Below are 21,599 nucleotides of genomic sequence, written 5' to 3' on the forward strand. Positions count from 1 at the left end.
ACCTGTTATGTATTCAGGTGGAAAATGTTTTAATTGTGGTTTTAATGTTTTGACTAAAGCGATGTCGCTCAAATTTCCTTTTAACCACATGTTAGGTAACAGTTTCTTCTGAAGAAGGCGCCTCTAGTCGGCGCTGAAAACTAGTTAAAGAATGTTAAATTCTATTTGCAACCGGTTGGCTGGAAATTTGTGGCCTTGTATGTAATTAATTACGGTTGCTGATCACAGCCATGTTCAAAACATTAACATTGCGTATGTCTGTTCATCGTGTAAGATGTCTGGATATTTTTTATTGCTTATGTAAACTCTTTCTTTTCTTGCAAATAAGGATGATTTTTTTTCTGTTGACACACGGCTGTCGTTTCATTTTATCTTTTGCTGTGTTGTTATTATTACTTTTGTTCTCTCATTTATATAGCCTTAACTGAAAATTAATTATTTAAGTGCCCATAAAATTGATTATTTTCTTGGTTTCTTCTTTTCCGTTGTACGAATCATTTATGTTACAAAATAATTATAATGAAACTGTTGCTTATGTCTTTAAGCTATGTTCTATAGTTGCACATCAGTGGGATGAGCAACTGTCTTCATACCCTTGGGAATGGGTATTCCATTTGGCTTATTTTACATAGAGAAAGGGTTATCCATAGAAATAAACACAAAGGGAAAGAAAAAATGCAGTCCGTATAATTTGCTCCAGGTTCAGGTTTGGGGATCATTGCGAATGTGGTTAAGTTCAATATCAATATCTGCTTTCATATGTAGGTCTTTATTTATGTGGTTTATTTAATCGGTATTCTCAAGACTCCTGGGTCTAGAACAGTAAAGAAACAGTTTTTTAAAGGACTCCTCATTATTTTTAAAAGACGATGTAAAATGATGTCCCTGCATTTTTGTTGTAAACCTTCAATATTTAAGCCTCCTGGAAGTGGATGTAAAGCTAACGTCTGAAAGGAAATTTTAAGAATATTCCTTCGTCAGACAAAGCAACAAGCAGCCGCTAATATTCTTTCTATGATTGTTGTTCGAATGGGTAAAACATACGACTGAGCCACTGAAACACACACTTTTCCTCGCTACAACATTTATTTATACCGGTAGTTATTTTTTTAAACACCCTTCAGTTCACTAGTACCATGAATCATTTTTTGGTTTACCGAATCGTTGCGATTTCACTTCTCACAGTTTTCCGGAGATGGTCCGCAATGTGATACTCACTGTTAAATTCGTCCTTACAGGATTGCTCAGCAAGCGTATCAGCCGAAAAACCTGGACGTTTATACAGCAGGTCTAGTGAACCCGGTATAGTTGTCAAACGGGAACATTTTGAGAAAGAAAATGTTTTTTTGAAAATTGATAGCCGCATTTTTATAGAACATAAAACTACACTCGTCTAACTGTTCTACGGCTGTCTTTCCATCGGAACTCATATTCGAACTTCCGCCGTGACCCTTCCGCTACAGCTGGGCTGCTGTGAAGAACTGTCGCTTCCTTATCGCGTAAGGCGGGGTCACGTGTGGTTCCTGAACGTTCCCGACATCTAGCGGCGTCGTGTTTAACTACACGAAGGTTGCCTTCCTGCCCGTCAGTAGCTGCTAGCGGCTCGGAGTCTCTGAAACTGAAAACATGTCTCAGGACTAAATGAGTTTGTGTTTACATACTCGCTCTACAAGAAGTGTTTCAACCTTTGAAGATCAGCGCTGTAAACAAGTCTTCTGGATGCAGTCGTCTCCATGTATGTTATTGCTAATACTTACTCATCGATTTAGCCATTAGAAAAAGCGTTTCTCGCATGCTGAAGTGCCGTTCTATCGTCGCACTACACACTAACACACCGTAACTTCCCGAATAAGCTGTGGTTAAGTGACGTACCCACTAGCGCGTCACCTCCTAAACACGCTTAGTCACGACCCCATCAGGAAGCGTAGTCCGTGACAGTACGAGCAAGTCGACGGTGATCGGGTGAGAAACTTTTCAATATTGTTTCACCTTATGTTCGCCTTCGTTGCTATGAAACAAGTTCAGTTTTCAAAAACCTGCGATTAACATTCTCTACGTTAGCTGCGAGTGGCCAATACACATTTCGTCGATTCCGGTTCAGGAACAGGGCTCCTTGGCGTTGCAATGTGTTATCAAAGTTGGTCTGAGTGGTATACGAATATTACGTCAGCGTTGTGACAGCGGGATTGAGTGGACACAACGGAAGCAGTGTCACGAACTTGGGATAGATCAGCTGAGAAAGTTTTACTCGGCGGAAGTGGAGTACGGCAAAACTGAGCGCGACAAATTCTGTATGACCGCACTGATACGTGATCTCGTCTCCTCTCGGTGGTAGGGGTGCACTTCACTGCAGTACTTCATTCGGTTTCATCTAGGACTGCAGACCGAATTCGTGTTGAAAATAAATACACAGTTCATCCAAATGAATAGTGAAGTTGCAAAACGACTTAAGTCCACATTTTCATGGTTTTGCGTTGTGAATACAGCCACGCTCCGATGTCTAACCCGCCTAGCTTAGACCAAAATGACTTTAGTCCGCATTTTTTGTACATTAATTATTTCCTGTAACAGAATACTCGTGTTTGCCAGCAAAACAGCCTTATTCCAGGACATGAGATGTTTCGTTTATCAGGCATGCACTTTCCTCCTCCATTATTTCAATACCCGCCAGAATAAGAACAATACTCTCACCAGGTTTTTAATGCCTGTAAGTGCCCAGATGCATTTTTTTGAACATCAGATTCCTTTTCCCTATCTGAGGACAATTATTTCTGCTAGCAGGAGGGGACTTCAAGTTATAAAAACACACTACACGATGACATGTGGAAACGTAGGTCAACAACTGGCGGCCACATTATTAAAAAAATAAATGTCAATTCCATAGTGACTTCTTTTAAGGACGTTCCTAGAGAAAAAAATGTATTGTTTACTATTCCAACTTTATGGAGTTCTGCTGTTCTGTGAAATGGAGCGGAATAATTTTGGCAATACCATTCAGAGCCGGAAAAGTTGAACATTCTTTCATCCTCTGTCCAACATATCTATTATCTTCTGGGACTAGCAACTAGACATGCTTATCCAAATGATGCGTGTCCAGTCAGTGAAATCAAAATTCAAGATACACGCAGAATCCTCAAGTACATCCCGACAGTGATGAGTCCAAAGCATTTCAAAAAAAAAAAAATTGTGGCTTGGGAAACAAAGTTAGATGAGTACAATCGCAGTTCCATTTTGAAAAGTTTTTTCTATATGTTTCATTCCCCTTGATGATTTACTGTTCTCTGTATTCTGAATTTTCAGTTAACAAAATACATATGTGTTTATATATCAGACTTTAATTGCGTGAGGAACGCAACAGAAGTTCATTTGAAAAACGACATAAGTTCCACCTTTTTTTTTAGGAAAAAAAATAGAAGAAAGAAAGTTTAACATGAAAATGGCACCAGTTTTGTCTCATTCTTTTAATAACAGTTTTATGTCATATATTTTTACGTATCATACCGTACGACAATATAAACCGGTTTTCGCTTCAGTAAGATAATAAACCGTTCTTGGTTGTTCCTGAAAATTTACCTCTACGGGCTTAAGTCATTTTCCAAATTCATGATTAAAATATAATAGCTGCCAGTATTTTCTGCGGAATGTTTTCTGGCCTCCAAGTTACTATTTAAGTAGTCGTATATTTAGCAGTTTAGTCCCATAAGTAATCGCTAAGGAGATTACTCTATAATTTATTTTGCATGATTTCCTTTTGTGCAGCAGCATCACTTATTGATTCAGTGAAAAAATCGCTACAATAACGTTTTTGTCTTAAATTCCGTATAGTTACTCAACCATGATTTACAGATGTTGTATTATATAAATTAGATAAGATGAGGCTATAATTTTGGCTTTAACACTAAGCACAAATGACAGTTTTACAAATTTTAAACACTGACGTGCAATTTAAATGCCAGTTATAAATACATTCTAAGAATTCTAAGACAAAAAAAGACGCACCATGAAGGAATTATCCGAATGGGACGAAAATCTGAAGTGCTGCACATGTACAGACAAACAATAGATTACAGTCTCAGAATAATTAGATGATTTATTCGGAAGAAAGGTTTTCACAAACCGAACAAGTCGATGACGCTGTGGTCTACCTCTGGCCTTTATGCAATCAGTTATTCGGCTCGGCATCATTTGATAGACTTTTTGGATGGAGCTCCTGAGGGGTATCGTGCCAAGTTCTATCCAAATGACGCTTCAGATAATCAAAATCTCGATTTGTTTGGAGGGTCCTATCCATAATGCTTCAAACGTTCTCAACTGGTGAGAGATCCGGCGACTTTGCTGGCCGAGGTGAGGTTTAGTAATAACGAAGACCAGCAGTAGTAACTGTTGCCGTGTGGGGGAGGGGCATTGCCTTGCTGAAGTGTAAGACCGAGATGGCTTGCCATGAAGGGCTGTGCTGTAAGGGCTCTGCCTAGGGCTCTCCCTAGGTTGATTGCTTTCTTCTCGGCGTTGTGTTCGGCCATGTTCCACCCATTCCTGCCAACATCGTCGAACTGTGGCATCGCTCCTATTCAAATATCGAGTGATTCGCCAGTTACTCCAGCTGGCGTCTCTGGGCCCAAATACCCGTCCCCTCTCAAACGCTGAAATTTGATTATAATGTTAACGCACCAATCTGCAGTGCATAGTTGCCGTCCAACTCAACTGAACAACAGAATCGTATTCGCAAAGACTTTATGTCCTGGTATCAGCATGTCCTCTGTTTACGATCCTAGCCAGCTGTGCGGTGAAACTGCGCTGCAGCGTCACACATTCATCCATCGGCCGTCAAAATCCACTATTTTGATTCTCCATTGATGTCTGTACTAATATGAATTTGTGACCAATCTGCATAACTCCTTCGTGGTGCGTCGTTTCGTTTGTATTAGAGTGTACGTAGCGATAATGTTGTTAATACTGCTATGATTTAATGGTGGTGTTGGTGATGTCAGAAGAAGGATCAAATTCGCAATGAAGATGAAAAGATTGTTGTAGAAAGGGGATTGCGGAGAATTAGACCCGTCAGTTTAGCCGAGAGCGCTAATGCGCTGCTTCCTGGACTCGAGTAGGCGCGTTGGCCTCGGATCGAATCAACGACGAGGGCCGGTGTGCCGGCCAGCCTGGATGTGGTTTTTAGGCGGTTTTCCACATCCCTCTAGGTGAATACCGGGGTGGTCCCCACGTGCCGCCTCAGTTAAACGACTCACAGACATTTGAAACACATCTGCACTTTTCGATGATTTACACTAGACGCAGACAGGCGGGGTACTCTGATTCCATCCCGGGGGGTACGGGGTGGCGGCAGGAAGGGCATCCGGCCACCCCTTCGCATTAACATGCCAAATCCGAATTAACCACGCCAACCCTGTGCACACTGCAGGAACAAGGCGCAAGCGATAGAATAGATTGTGGAGAATTACAGGAGGCATTTGCACTGCTGGCTATTAAAATGGCAACACTATGGAGCATAGAGCATAGTAATTTTAGTTATTGTGTGTGTGGTGTCACCGCCAGACACCACACTTGCTAGGTGGTAGACTTTAAATCGGCCGCGGTCCGTTAGTATACGTCGGACCCGCGTGTCGCCACTATCAGTGATTGCAGACCGAGCGCCGCCACACAGCAGCTCTAGAGAGACTTCCTAGCACTCGCCCCAGTTGTACAACCGACTTTGCTAGCGATGGTTCACTGACAAAATACGCTCTCATTTGCCGAGACGATAGTTTAGCATAGCCTTCAGCTACGTCATTTGCTACGACCTAGCAAGGCGCCATATTCAGTTACTATTGATAGTGTGAATCATGTACCGTCAAGAGTGACGTTCATCATCAATGGATTAAAGTTAAGTATTCCACCAGCTAAGTCCGTTTTTCTAAATTCTAATTTCCTTGTCCTGTTCCAGACCTCACGCCAGCCTCCGTGAGCTAAAACGCGTGCCTTTCGGCCTCCTCTAGTAACACGGTGTTGGCTCTCCTGCCAACCACAACAGTGTGAAAACAGTAAAGTGGAAAGAATGCACGATGAAATGTGTATCTGAAATGTACAGCGTGCATTAGTTGGGCTGATACCCTGACAGCAACAATTGCTCCAATTCGTCTGGGCATCGAGTCGAATTGAGCTTGGATGACAGATACGAGTACTTCATTCCATGTTGCTTCAACTGCAGAATTGACCAGTCGTAATGGCTGGCGAGTAGTGTGCCAGTTCCTCATCAACCCGTGACCGCGTGGCTTCAATGGGTGAACGTGCAGGCCAGTGTCACAGTCGAACACCCTCTGTATCGAGTCAGATTAGGACAGCATGGGCAGTATTGTCACCTTTGGTTACGTTGCTGAAAGATGGCGTCACGGAGACCTCTAAAACAGACCACAGCCATTGGACTTAACATGTCAGAAATTTAACAGCCGCTGTTCAGTTTACGGCTATGCAAACTAGAAGTGTACCCAGTGGCACCCCATACTATCACACCAAGTGCTGGTCCCGGAAGACGAGGACAAATGCACTGGCAATGCACGTTCACCACGGAGTCTCCACACACGGATACGTCCAACTCGATGCTGTAAGTATAACCTGTACTCGTCTGAACAGAGGACGTGGTGCCACTTCTTGAGCCAGTTTTATTGCGTGCAGCGCTACCAGCGTGTCTGTTTTCCGCCGTGTGACAGGAAGCTGGAACAAAGTTTGCTATAATGGCAACACGTGATGATCCACACGTCGTCGCTCTGTCCATGTTGGTACTTGTCTTGTAGCAAACAATTCCAGTTCCTGACTCAAGGTACGTGAATTATCTATATGATCCTGCACAGAGGAGTTAACGATACGTCTGTCCTCTTAGACGTTAGTCACGTGAGAACGTTGAGATCCTGTATACGTTGAGTATGGCCCTCCTGAACCCAGTGATTCCCATTTCACATGATAGTTGTCGTGTCCCCACCAATGCGCCGGCAATATACGAGGGCTGTTTGATAAATCTGGTTGTTGTTGTTGTTGTTGTTGTGGTCTTCAGTCGTGAGACTGGTTTGATGCAGCTCTCCATGCTACTCTATCATGTGCAAGCTTCTTCATCTCCCAGTACCTACTGCAACCTACATTCTTCTGAATCTGCTTAGTGTATTCATCTCTTGATCTCCCTCTACGATTTTTACCCTCCACACTGCCCTCCAATGCTAAATTTGTGATCCCTCGATGCCTCAAAACATGTCCTACCAACCGATCCCTTCTTCTAGTCAAGTTGTGCCACAAACTTCTCTTCTCCACAATCCTATTCAGTTCCTCCTCATTAGTTACGTGATCTACCCACCTTATCTTCAGCATTCTTCTGTAGCACCACATTTCGAAAGCTTCTATTCTCTTCTTGTCCAGACTAGTTATCGTCCATGTTTCACCTCCATACATGGCTACACTCCATACAAATACTTTCAGAAACGACTTCCTGCACTTAAATCTATACTCGATGTTAACAAATTTCTCTTCTTCAGAAACACCTTCCTTGCCATTGCCAGTCTACATTTTATATCCTCTCTACTTCGACCATCATCAGTTATTTTACTCCCTAAATAGAAAAACTCCTTTACTACTTTAAGTGTCTCATTTCCTAATCTAATTCCCTCAGCATCACCAGATTTAATTTGACTACATTCCATTATCCTCGTTTTGCTTTTGTTGATGTTCATCATATATCCTCCTTTCAAGACACTGTCCATTCCGTTCAACTGCTCTTCTAAGTCCTTTGCTGTCTCTGATAGAATTACAATGTCATCGGCAAACCTCAAAGTTTTTACTTCTTCTCCATGAATTTTAATACCTACTCCGAATTTTTCTTTTGTTTCCTTTACTGCTTGCTCAATATACAGATTTAATAACATTGGGGAGAGGCTACAACCCTGTCTAACTTCTTTCCCAACCACTGCTTCCCTTTCATGCCCCTCGACTCTTATAACTGCCATCTGGTTTATGTACAAATTGTAAATAGCCTTCCGCTCCCTGTATTTTACCTCTGCCACCTTCAGAATTTGAAAGAGAGTATTCCAGTTAACATTGTCAAAAGCTTTCTCTAAGTCTACAAATGCTAGAAAAGTAGGTTTGCCTTTTCTTAATCTTTCTTCTAAGATAAGTCGTAAGGTTAGTATTGCCTCACGTGTTCCAACATTTCTACGGAATCCAAACTGATCTTCCCTGAGGTCCGCTTCTACCAGTTTTTCCATTCGTCTGTAAAGAATTCGCGTTAATATTTTGCAACTGTGACTTATTAAACTGATAGTTCGGTAATTTTCACATCTGTCAACACCTGCTTTCTTTGGGATTGGAATTATTATATTCTTCGTGAAGTCTGAGGGTATTTCGCCTGTCTCATACATCTTGCTCACCAGATGGTAGAGTTTTGTCATGACTGCCTCTCCCAAGGCCATCAGTAGTTCTAATGGAATGTTGTCTACTCCCGGGGCCTTGTTTCGACTCAGGTCTTTCTGTGCTCTGTCAAACTCTTCACGCAGTATCTTATCTCCCATTTCGTCTTCATCTACATCCTCTTCCATTTCCATAATATTGTCCTCAAGTACATCGCCCTTGTATAAACCCTCTATATACTCCTTCCACCTTTCTGCCTTCCCTTCTTTGCTTAGAACTGGGTTGCCATCTGAGCTCTTGATATTCATACAAGTGGTTCTCTTCTCTCCAAAGATCTCTTTAATTTTCCTGTAGGCAGTATCTATCTTACCCCTAGTGAGACAGGCCTCTACATCCTTACATTTGTCCTCTAGCCATCCCTGCTTAGCCATTTTGCACTTACTGTCGATCTCATTTTTGAAACGTTTGTATTCCTTTTTGCCTGCTTCATTTACTGCATTTTTATATTTTCTCCTTTCATCAATTAAATTCAATATTTCTTCTGTTACCCAAGGATTTCTATTAGCCCTCGTCTTTTTACCTACTTGATCGTCTGCTGCCTTCACTACTTCATCCCTCAGAGCTACCCATTCTTCTTCTACTGTATTTCTTTCCCCCATTCCTGTCAATTGTTCCCTTATGCTCCCCCTGAAACTCTCTACAACTTCTGGTTCTTTCAGTTTATCCAGGTCCCATCTCCTAAAATTCTCACCTTTTTGCAGTTTCTTCAGTTTCAATCTGCAGTTCATAACCAATAGATTGTGGTCAGAATCCACATCTACCCCTGGAAATGTCTTACAATTTAAAACCTGGTTCCAAAATCTCTCTCTTACGATTATATAATCTATCTGATACCTATTAGTATCTCCTGGATTCTTCCACGCGTACAACCATTTTTTATGATTCTTGAACCAAGTGTTAGCTATGATTAAGTTATGCTCTGTGCAAAATTCTACCAGACGGCTTCCTCTTTCATTTCTTAACCCCAATCCATATTCACCTACTATGTTTCCTTCTCTCCTTTTTCCTACTCTCGAATTCCATCAACCATGACTATTAAATTTTCGTGTCCCTTCACTACTTGAATAATTTCTTTTATCTCATCGTACATTTCATCAATTTCTTCATCCTCTGCAAAGCTAGTTGGCATATAAACTTGTACTATTGTAGTAGGCATTGGCTTCGTGTCTATCTTAACCACAATAATGCGTTCACTATGCTGTTTGTAGTAGCTTACCCGCACTTCTATTTTCCTATTCATTATTAAAGGTACTCCTGCATTACCCCTATTTGATTTTGTGTTTATAACCCTGTAATCACCTGACCAAAAGTCTTGTTCCTCCTGCCACCGAACTTCACTAATTCTCACTATATCTAAATTTAACCTATCCATTTCCCTTTTAGATTTTCTAATCTACCTGCCCCATTAAGGGATCTGACATTCCACGCTCCGATCCGTAGAACGCCAGTTTTCTTTCTCCTGATAACGACGTCCTCTTGAGTAGTCCCCGCCCGGAGATCCGGATGGGGGACTATTTTACCTCCGGAATATTTTACCCAAGAGGGCGCCATCATCATTTAATCATACAGTAAAGCTGCATGTCCTCGGGAAAAATTACGGCTGTAGTTTCTCCTTGCTTTCAGCCGTTCGCAGTACCAGCACAGCAAGGCCGTTTTGGTTAATGTTACAAGGCCAGATCAGTCAATCATACAGACTGTTGCCCCTGCAACTACTGAAAAGGCTGCTGCCCTTCTTCAGGAACCACATGTTTGTCTGGCCTCTCAACAGATACCCCTCCGTTGTGGTTGCACCTACGGTACGGCCATCTGTATCGCTGAGGCACGCAAGCCTCCCCACCAACGGCAAGGTCCATGGTTCATGGGGGGAGGATAAATCTGGTAAAAAAGCAAGAAATAATGTTTGTTGGGTAAACAACTCACCATACTTTTTGAATAGCCTCCTTTGAGGGATATACACTTAGCCCAGCTATCCTCCAGCTTTTTCATTCCGTCGTAAAAAAGGTTCTGTCAGACTCTGCGAAATAATCATTAACTGCAATTATCACTTCCTGATTTGATGACAATTTCGTCCCAGAAAGGCAGAGTTTCGAGTTAGGGAACAGTAAGAAGTCACATAGTGCTAAGTCTGGGGAATAGGGTCGATGAGAAACCAATTCAAAGCCCAATTCATGCACTTCCGCTGATGTGCGGGATGGTGCATTATCCTGGTAAAGAGCACTTTTTTGTGTGCCGAACTTGGTCTTTTTTGAGCCAACTCAAGTTTCAAACGATCCAACAATGAAGCAAAATAGGATCCAGTTATGGTTCTGACTTTTTTCAAGTAATCTATGGGGATTATTCCTTGAGAATCCCAAAAACATAGTGGTCATCACGTTATCAGCTGACAAAATGATATTTGTCTTCTTCGTTGCACGATCAGACTCTGGTGTGTAATGATGGATCCAGGTTTCATCAAGTCACATAAAGGCGCAAGAAGTTTCGCGGATTGCGATTAAGCATCACAAGCGATTCTATCGAAGTGTTGTGCGGGATGCGCTTTTGGTTGATTGTGAGTAATCGTGGCATCCACCTTGCACACAGCTTCTTCATAGCCAATTCTCGGTGTTAGATGCTATGCACTCGCTCAGTTGAGGTGCCTAAAGTGTCAGCAGTCTCACTAATTTTAATTCGTTGGCCCTGCGTTATCATATCATGGATTTTATCAATGGTTTACTTTTTGATGAACTGAGCTGAAAGGTCTGTAGCTCGCTTCGGCGTCAGTGTTTGTCCGATCGCGTTTAAATTGCTCTGCGCCGCTACGATTTGCTTGATTTCAAGTGCTGGCGTTCTGCTTGTGCAATATCTCGATGAATGGATAGCTGAGGATTCATCTGAATATTGTTCCAGAACAATCTTCTCATCTTCTTAGAGCAGGAGGTGTGATACTGCTGAGAACAGGTAACCATAGGGTGTTTGTATTCTGAATACACCTCGTAATTATTCGCACTGCCATATTGAGTTCCATGTCGATCTTCTTAGTGAGAGCACTATTAAACCAGATCGAACAGGAGTATTCACCAACAGAATGACAGGGCTAAGACTGTGGATCTTAAAATTTGAGCATTAGCTTCCCATGAGGTACCAGCAAGTTTTTGGAGAATTTGTTACATTTCGAAGATCAGCTTGTAAGTCAGAGTTGTATCTGCTTTATCCCTAGGTATTTTGGTGTACTGCAGTACGACAAGATATGGCTTCTTAGGTTTGTAATTTGCCTGTCTGTTGGCTAGGTGAAATGCAGTTATACCTGTTTTCTGAAGTTTTAGACAGAGACACCATATCTTAAAGCAAACATCAAAGGCTTCCATATCTGTGGATAAAGCGGCTTCATCATCAGAAGTGTTGGAGGTCTGAGACACCAACAAAATCACAGCATAAATGAATTTCCATGAACATGTTTTCGGTAAGTCGTGTGTGTACGAACTGAAAAGCGAGCCGGAACAGATCCTTGAGGCAAACCATCATTTAGTTTAAATACTCTGCTTCTGTCACTGTCAGAATATCTCTGAAAGTACTAGTATCTATTGCTTAACGTGTTGTTAAGGAGGTCCGTAAGCTTGCGACATGGAGTAACCTTTAATTATCCTGCACGTGATTCTCAGATGGTGATAAGATGAGACCGAACTGGCCGAAAAGATCATATAAAGGTCATATAACAAGTAGGAAGTTCCTTTTCAGGACCCACAAGTTTGTAGAATTGGACTATCTTTACGCATTTGTTGTGACAAGAAAATTTAGTTTTATGTTGCACGATTGTCAACTTCATCACGCAGTAGTAACAAGTAGGAAGTTGTTTCATTCAAATTAATAAACCGGTACACCACGGTGTCATGAAACTCTATCCTGTGGATCGTTTATTGCCAAGGAAAATTCTTTCTAAATGATAAAATTCCCTTGATATACCAGAAAGACATGTACTCCAACTCACGTTCCCCACTAGCCTGCCTTCACCCACTGGCATCCTTAACCATGTCATCCATTTTGCACATCTCTTTCCGTCTGTATAATACTTTCGAATCCAGTACAGCAGCCGAAAAACCCAGTCCCAGCTTCCTAAGTCAACCCACTAATCACCCATTTAGGTCCCCTGGTCCGCCACTACATCCAAACTTACCCTCCATACGCCTCCGTTCTTCCTTCTGTTCTTAAACCAACTTCCACTTAAAAACCACGAACTTCGTCCCTGGCATATGCCCTCCTTAACAGCCGCAACCTACTATGCCCTATCCTGTTATTCATTTCATAGTGATTGATCCCTGCCTTCAAGCTCATATTTTGGTTACATAGAACGAGGAACATCGATGTGTTGTACTTTGTCGGAATTGTGGGACTATCTGCATTTATTTGGTGAATGAACATTACATTTTAGATGAAAAGAGGGCGACAAAAGTGGTAATGTTTAAGGGAATGCATACTTTTCAAACATTTTTTGATGAAGGTCAGATTCGAGGAGTTATAGAAAGCAGACAATAATTAGGGAAGAAATTTTCTTTGCACAGTTTGAAGATACAACCCTTTTCTGTTTGCAAGTGTATTTTCGTTATTTTCCGATATTAATCCTATATCAAACGCAAGACGCTGCGATTGAGCGTACCGTTGTAGCTATCGTAGCGGAGAAAGCACGGACGTAAAGCCTGAACTTCTGATGGTTACATCGCATGTCATTAGTAATCAGTAATCCTCACGTTTGTCACTTTAGTGACTGTAAAACCTGCGTCGCTGTAATGGAGCTAGTTATCATGCCGATGCGCTGCCATTATTATACTGTGCAATGAGCGCCTATTCACCAGCGAAGAATAGCAACATCTTACTCGCATTCCAGTACACTCTGTGGCTGACATTAAATGAACAATGAAAAGTACTGTACATTTTAACCGTGAAAGAAAAATCGATTAGCCCGAATAAAATTTTGCAGAGAAGAATGATGAATGAAATGAAACCTACCTTAATCGCTTTCGCTGCTGTCTGAGGTCTTGCTGCTCCTACTGCAGTCATCTACTTGGATCAACAGTAGTTTTATTGCAATGCCAAGACGGTGAGCTTTTTTTTGCGTATCTGTTCTGGCGTTTGTTCACATGACACGTAATTCCTCCGGGCACCGATTCGCGTCAGATCACCGAAATTAAGCTCTGCTGGACTTGGCGACCACTTGGATGGGTGACCGTCTGGGTGTTCCGAATGCTGTTGTAAGCGGAATGCACTCAACCCTTGTGAGGCCAATTGAGAAGCTACTTGAATGAGAAGTAGCGGCTCCGGTAACGAAACTGACATACGGTCGGGAGAGCGGTGTGCTGACCACATGCCCCTCCATATCCGCATCCAGTGACGCCTGTTGGCTGAGGATGAGAGGGCGATCGGTTGGTATTGTTGGGTCATCCGAGTTCTGTTTGGACGGAGGGATTTTATCAGCTTGTGGCATTTGCCCTGGTCTATATAATCGTAGGTCTGTTTGGAAATGTTTCAAGAATGCTCCTAAACTACCCTTCGTAGTGTCTGGCATTCATCTCAGAACGATAATCTGCACCTCCTATTTGCCCAGTGAAACATAACTCATCATTTTGTATGAATCCGTCTTCGTTCCCAATGTGGCGCATTATAATCCTTTTTCCAGACCCGGTCGGTGTTTTAATACTCCCTTTCCAGTCACTCCACTTTTGAAACACTTCATCTGCGAGAACCGTATAAGTTTTCTGACGCATAAGGTATTTTTTACCCTGCCATACAAACTTTCTGTAATGGTTTACACCATAGTAACTCTCATCATTGTAATAAACAGTTCATCCAGTGTTTCGCTCGTGTCTTATTTCCACGCCCGGGTTCCCGGGTTCGATTCCCGGCGGGGTCAGGGATTTTCTCTGCCTCGTGATGGCTGGGTGTTGTGTGATGTCCTTAGGTTAGTTAGGTTTAAGTAGTTCTAAGTTCTAGGGGACTGATGACCATCGATGTTAAGTCCCATAGTGCTCAGAGCCATTTTTTTTGTCTTATTTCACGCAAGACCTCGTCTCTTTTTCCTACCACTCGGTTACTTTGCATCAGAACTGGTTTCTTTTGTTGAACTTTTTGTATTTGAAGCCCCATTTCCAAATATCACGCCAATGGGTTGTTTCAATCATATTAGGAAAGTCTTCCACTTCAGTCTTCAACTTCCCCAATACACCCGTACTATTGGAAACTATAGATTTTCCGCCTGAGGACTCCCTTTCTAAACTTGTCCAGTGCAAAATCCTGTCCCTGCCAGACCCTTTTTGTGATACGAGACATGACGTTTTTCTCTACAATTCGCTTCACTCTACTTTCCATAATACCGAGATATTAAAAAGTTCTCTTTACTAGCTGTGATACGGAACTGCTCGCGTCCTGTTCATGTTCAGCCTCGAAGTATTAGGTTGGTGCATAAGTTCGCAGCGTTTTTGTTTTGTATATTCGCATTCCGATTGCTATGAGTTTATTTATCGATTGTTCTTTTTTACTTGTAGTTCACTGTTGTTATTTGAGTTTACATTCTGTCATTTTGTCTAGACACAGTGAGCGGAGCTATGGACACCAGAAAATGGCGTCCCAACATCTGAACATTTCCGACACTTTCTTCTGTCTGTGGACAACAGGGGGTTGGAAGCAGCGGAGGCAGCCAGAACCATTTGCACCTTGTATGGGGATAATGTCATCGGACAGAGCGCGGCAAGAAAATGGTTTTCTCGTTTTAAGGAGGATCGTTTTGACATCAGTGACCCACAGCAATCAGGAAGACTGAGGCGTACCGCCGTATGCGAATCCTGCCTTGGAGGCGGTTAAGTGGGAGATGCGTCTCGGAGCTGGATAGTGACAGATGGTGACGCGAGACTGGACGCGCACGTAGTTTACGTATCAGCCGATAGAGGATTGTATTAGATAGGGGACTGTGATTCAGTTTCGATTGTGCCCACTAGAGTGCACTAATGTGATAGAATGTTTTTCATAAACTGTTCTAGTATTTTCATAAAGTGTTATTACGCCTTTTTGTGTATGTAAAATGTTATAAACGTGTTTTAGCAGTATGTATGATGTGTGAGTGTGGTTTAAGGTTAATATGAAGATAATTGTTAAACGAGTTATCTAATGGGATTTTGTGTGAGAACATTTCGAAGAAGTATGGATGTGGACAAAGGGGATTTTTGTAGAATAGTTTTGTAAAGTAAGTTTGTGGTAAAGGGAAAGTTAATTCAGGTATAAATAACAATATTAAATAACTTTATGCATAAACAAAACTTCAGCATATTAGATAATTACGTCGGTAAAAAGTGCAGTCGTTAGATTCACTATTTTGCGATTGGTTATTTATGAAAAGCGCAGACTGACGCGGGAGAATGTTGTTTTGCTATTGGCTGTTGAGTAAACTGACCAATAGTAAAGCAATATTCTTCGCGCGCCTTTCTCTGCTGGTAGAGAAGACAGAGTATTCTAGAGAGGAGTCAGAGCCTAGCCATGAAACAGTTCGGACGTGTGTAGTAGTAGTTCGGATGGAAATGATAAGTTGCCGGATCTAGCAGTGTTTCATACATCAATAGTGTTGTAAAGTGACGGTGTAATTATTCCGATGGGTGTGTAGAAATTTCGGAATTTTTAAGTGAATTTTGTGACGAGAAAAGACATAAATTCCGCGTGGCGTATTGAGCAGGTCGGTGGCTAAAAATTGTGACTGCATTAGGTACCGACGGACTTGAGATTTGGCGAGCTTTCTCAATCAAAAACAATCTGTATTTTTTGTAGCTATTACGTTTTCGGGAAATGCAACACCACAAACTTGGTAACATGAGTGAAAGGGATGGTGAGTGACTGTGTTAAGACTAGCACGGGCTTGGCAGTGATACTTGTTCACCTAAGTTTCAGAATATATTAATTAAGCATAAAATTTCAAACCTTTCATTTCGAGTGAAAACTTTCTCCCGGAATGTAGATTAGTGACTTTAGTTGCAGCCTGGTTCACGTCGAAGTACAGTAGGTTTCGCTCGGCTTCCCTACTGATGATCTGCTGAGACAATGTTCACAGACAGGTGCAGGTTCGTCGTAAAGGGTCGGAAGGAACCGCGCCGCCGCAATACCTACCGAGTTTTATGAAGATCGTGTAAACGCATTAACACACAATGATCCACGTCGGTGTACTGGATAACTAGTCAGTGTGATGAACTGTGACCATTCCACCATCGTACGACATTTGCATGCAATGGGAAAGGTTAAAAAATCGCATGGTCTAAACCAAAATCACAAAAATCAGTGAGTGGCCAAATGTGCATCTCTGCTTGTTCGTCATTAGTTGTCTCATGAATAACAGCGACCATTCCTATCCTGTATCGTTACTGGTGATGAGAAATGGTGTCTTTATGCTATCAGAAGGAAAAGAACGGAATGGTTGAGCCTAACAGAGCAACAGTGCCCTCTATAACGACCTGCACGTATCCACAAAAGACTGCGGAACGGCGACGGTATGGTATAATACGAAACGCATCTCCAAGGTAACCGTCACTGCTGAGAGTTATTGTCAACAACTGAGATGTCTTGCAGACATCATCCAAGAACAACAACGAGGAAGACAGCGTGATGTGACGCTACTCCACGATAACGCCCGCTCGCATTCCACTAGACTGACAAAAAACGCTATACAGGAGATGGGTTGCCAAGTCACCTGATCTTGCGCCCTGAGTTTTTCACTTTTTCCGCTCTCTATCGAATAGCCTTCAAAGAATTTCCTTTCCGGATGAAAATGGGCTCCGAACATGGCTCAACTAGTTCCCTGCAGAACCGAAAAGTTACCCCAGTATTGACAGAAAGTTGTAAACAGTGAAGGAGAATGTATTATTGATCAGTAAAATCTTTGTTACGCGTATCTGTTGAGTTTATTCAACGTATAGAATAAAGACCCGAAATTATGCACCAACCTAATAAGTACGCACACCGTTCAGTTGATGTCTATGGTCTCACATACGAGGTATGTCCACAAAGTAAGTTCCGTTTGGTTACATGAAACAAACGTGTACAGATATAGAAAAGATATTTATTGTACAAAAATCTACAACTGTTAAAATACTTTTCTACATAGCTTCCGAAATTTTGTAGGCACTTGTCATAGCGTGGCACAAGTTTTTGCATGCCTTCTTCACTGAAGGTTGCCGCCTGTGTATTCAACCATGTGGTAACATGTTCCTTCATCTCGTCATCATCGTTGAAGTGTTGACCACCAAGGACAGATTTTAGGTGTAAGAAGAGATAAAAGTCGCTAGGAGCGAGGTCCGGGCTGTACGGAGGATGATCAAACACGTCCCAGTGGAATTCCCGTAAGGTTTGGTCACATTCGCGTGAGCAAAGTTTTCGAAATTTCAGTTTTTCAGTAACAGTTTCATGAATTAATGATCGTGAGATTTGCGAAACTTCCATAGCAAGGTCACTAAGTGTAAATTTACGGTTACGCATAATCTTCTCTTCATTTGGGTGAACAAGTTCATCAGTAACTTCGTTCTTCATCGTGCGCTTGATCACGTCCTTCATTGAACAGTCTGACCCATCTTCTAACCATTGTATCACTCATAGAATTTTGTCCGTAAGCCTCGCAGATTTGCCGTTGAATTTCCTTTGGTTTAACTTTCTTTGCATTTAGAAAACGAATCACAGATCTGATTTCACACGGGGCGGCATTTTCAATTACGGCTGACATTATAAGGAAGCACTACAAAGCACGCGTCTGCAGCAGGGATCTGAAAATGGCGTACGTGTCTTCTCCTTGGGTCAGAGTAACTGCCGCGCATGCTCGGAACTGCGATCGTAGCGCTGCCGCGGATGGAAATAGAAACGGAAGTTACTTCGTGGACGACCCTCGTATTACTACCTGGAAGGGCAGACATTGTTCGCTAAGCCGTTTAGGATATATCAGCTAAGTCACATATTTTGAGTCATAAACTGGTATTTTTCAGTAAGGCATGTATCCACACAGTCAGGCCGATTTCGTTATTTGTTATCCTTAATAGTCTTTAAGTTTCAATGGACAGTAGCGTAAATATCTCGCTATATCGTTATCCCATTCACGTCTTGGAAGTCAAATTTTTCCACCGCTAAGCTACGATTTCGTAAAATGACAGGATTGCATATGTAACAAGATCGTACCAGGTTCTAGAAATCGTACCACCACCATTATACACTGTTCAGCCAGAACATTAAGACCTCTGACCTACCATAGATATAGACATGTCGTGGCGATAGCAGCATCACATGGCGAGGAATGAATGCTAGTCAGACATACGCACGATGCATGCAGTATCAGTGTGTAGAATGGGGAAGGTGCGCGTTCTGTCAGAGTTCGACCGGGGGCAGACTACGATGGCCCGGAGACTCGGCACGAGCATTTCGGGAACTGCTCGACTTGTCGGGTGTTCGAGGACTGCTGTGGTGAGTGTCTTCAACACGTGGTGAAACCACAGTTCAGACGTCTTGGGGCTGTGCGACCACCCCGCACTACAGATGTCGAACGTCGTAGGCCGGGCAGACTGGTAAAACAGGACAGTAGGTGAACTGTGGCGGAATTAACATCAGACTTTAATGCTCAGTAGAGTGCAAGTACGTCTGAACACACAGCGCTCCGAACACTCCTAACGATGGGTCTCCGCAGCCGACGGCCATTCATGTGCCAATGTTAATACCAGGACATCAGCAACTACGACTGAAATGGGCAAGTGGCTGTCGGTACTGGACGCTGGCGCAGTGGCAGAGCATTGCATGGTCTGATGAGTCCCGATACCTTCTTCATCACGTCGATGGGAGCCTCTAAGCACTATGGGACTTCACATCTGAGGTCATCAGTCCCCTAGACCCAGAACTACTTAAACCTAACTAACCTAAGGACATCACACACATCCATGCCCGAGGTGGGATTCGAACCTGCGACCGTAGCAGCAGTGCGGTGCCGGACTGAAGCACCTAGAACCACTCGGCCACAGCGGCCGGTGGAGGGCGGGAATCCGTCGTCTTCCAGGTGAACAGCCAGAACAGTATGACCAGGAGTCATGTGGTGCGGATCGGGGCAAGCTAGCGGCGGCTTCATTATGCTCTGGGGAATTTTCAGATGGGCGTCGATGGGTCCAGTGGAGCTCGCGCAATGCCCATGACGGCCAAGGAGTATCGTGCACTGGTAGCAGACCACGTACAACCCTTCCTGACGACCAAGTTTCCCGACAACAGTAGTATTTTGCCACAAGATGATGAGTCACGTCACAAGGCCAGCAGTGTGATAGAGTGGTTCAAGGAACACGGCAGCGACTTTCAATTGACGTCCTGCCCTGCCCCCCCCCCCCCCCCCCCGCTCCTCCCCTACTCGGTAGATCTGAGCCCGACCAAACTAAGATGTGATTGAACTTGGCGTCAGAGCTCATCATTTACGGGAATTACGTCACTTGGCGTATGCAGATGCGGCTCCAGCTCCCTCAAGCCACCTACCAAGGCCTCATTGCTTGCATGCCATGTCGTGTCGCCACTGTTATCCGTGCCAAAGATGGACATACAGGCTATTAGGAAGGTGATCGTAATGTTCTCACTGATCGGTGTAAAGGCGCCAGTAGGAAGCATCACAGAAATGAAAAGCTATACGTGTGTCGCCAATCGAAAATAAATCCCAACAAATCGATATATTGCAAAGAAGTGACCTGATTTGCATCTGTTAGTTATCTCCCTTCCAGCAGTGTCAAGTTATTCTCTTCAATGGACAGTTTTTCTCTCTGGCAAGCTTAATCTCACAAATTGTTGCATTGGCACATTTAATCTCTGGTCCTTGGGTAGATAATGACTTTCTCAAACGTATTCGTTGCACACAGCCAATCCTGGAGTATAACGCGTTTAAATGGGTACATGGAAGGGCTGATATTTAAATGTAGCATTAAAAAGAATACCATTCAAAAAATTTATGTCAGTATGTGCGTTGTAATTAACAGTACAAGTTCAAAATTTATTTTGCTATGGGGTGCTTCTTCTCGGGTACACTAATACCATTTGAGAGATTATAACCTCCTTAACATTGAAGAAGAAGCAGAACTTTACTTGAACATCTGTGTGTACGTACATTCGTACATTATACTTAATAACAGATTTGCCTGATTTGTTTTATTGTTAAATACACTGACAAAAACTTCTCTCCGATTTTGGTTAAATTATAAACATGGAAGAGGACACAAAAATTAAATAAACTCTCAGATCCAGCGATACTATTTCGTTCAAAAAAGGATATTGATATATGTTAAGAGTATGTACATCATTAGTCGAATGTCTGTGAATACGCGCATCTGATACTTCCTTTCGAACCCTGTTCTCCACGCTAAGTGGTGAATATTGCAGTTAATCATTAGAAGTCTCGATTAAAGGTGAGTTCTGTATGCAAATGGTTTACCATAATTGTAATCCGAAGTGTATAAAATGAAGCGTAGTGAAGATTGCTTGTAGGTAATATTTCTCCTCTGTGAGTTATGCGACTTCGTGGATGTCAATTTGATTACCATGACGTGAATTAATTCCTGGATAACAGAAAGTGGAAGTAAGGAAATCCTACTAGAAAAAGGTCGAAGCTCGTACTATTCTAGCACCAGAAGCTTATCTGTATTACAGTGGTGGCAGCACTGACAATGAGCAGTCCTCTGTGAGACTACTAACAATACTCCCGAATAGCTGTCAAAGATTATCCCACGGTGAGAGTCATCCCGAACATCGATGTGAAATAGAAGATCATTTGCAAATCTAGCTCTCATCTACATCTACATCTACATGAATGCTCTGTAAATCACATTTAAGTGCCTTCACACTTGTCTATTATTCCAATCTCGTACAGCGCGCGGAAAGAACGAACACCTACATTTTTCCGCAGGAGCTCTGATTTCCCTTATTTTATCGTGATGATCGTTTCTCCCTAAATAGCTTCGTGTCAACAAAATATTTTGGCATTCGTAGGAGAAAGTTGGTGATTGAAATTTCGTGAGAAGATTCCACAGCAATGAAAAACGCCTTTGTTTTAATGATGTCCAACCCAAATCCTGTATCATTTCAGTGGCACTCTCTCCCTTATTTCACGATAATACAAAACGTGCTGTCCTTCTTTGAACTTTTTCGATGTACTC

General features: G+C 42.5%; 1 protein-coding gene across 1 annotated transcript in view; it reads left to right on the plus strand.

The window, feature by feature from the left end:
- Positions 1-1,580: 1,580 nt before the first annotated feature.
- Positions 1,581-21,599, plus strand: part of LOC124798349 (solute carrier family 52, riboflavin transporter, member 3-A-like) — a 113,034-nt gene continuing 93,015 nt past the window's right edge. The window contains exon 1 of the mRNA XM_047261707.1: positions 1,581-1,735. Within this exon, the coding sequence (XP_047117663.1) occupies positions 1,734-1,735 (2 nt within the window). The 5' untranslated portion in view covers positions 1,581-1,733. The remainder of the gene's footprint in view (positions 1,736-21,599) is intronic.

This window comes from Schistocerca piceifrons, chromosome 5 (genome assembly GCF_021461385.2).
Source record: "Schistocerca piceifrons isolate TAMUIC-IGC-003096 chromosome 5, iqSchPice1.1, whole genome shotgun sequence".
NCBI lineage: Eukaryota > Metazoa > Arthropoda > Insecta > Orthoptera > Acrididae > Schistocerca > Schistocerca piceifrons.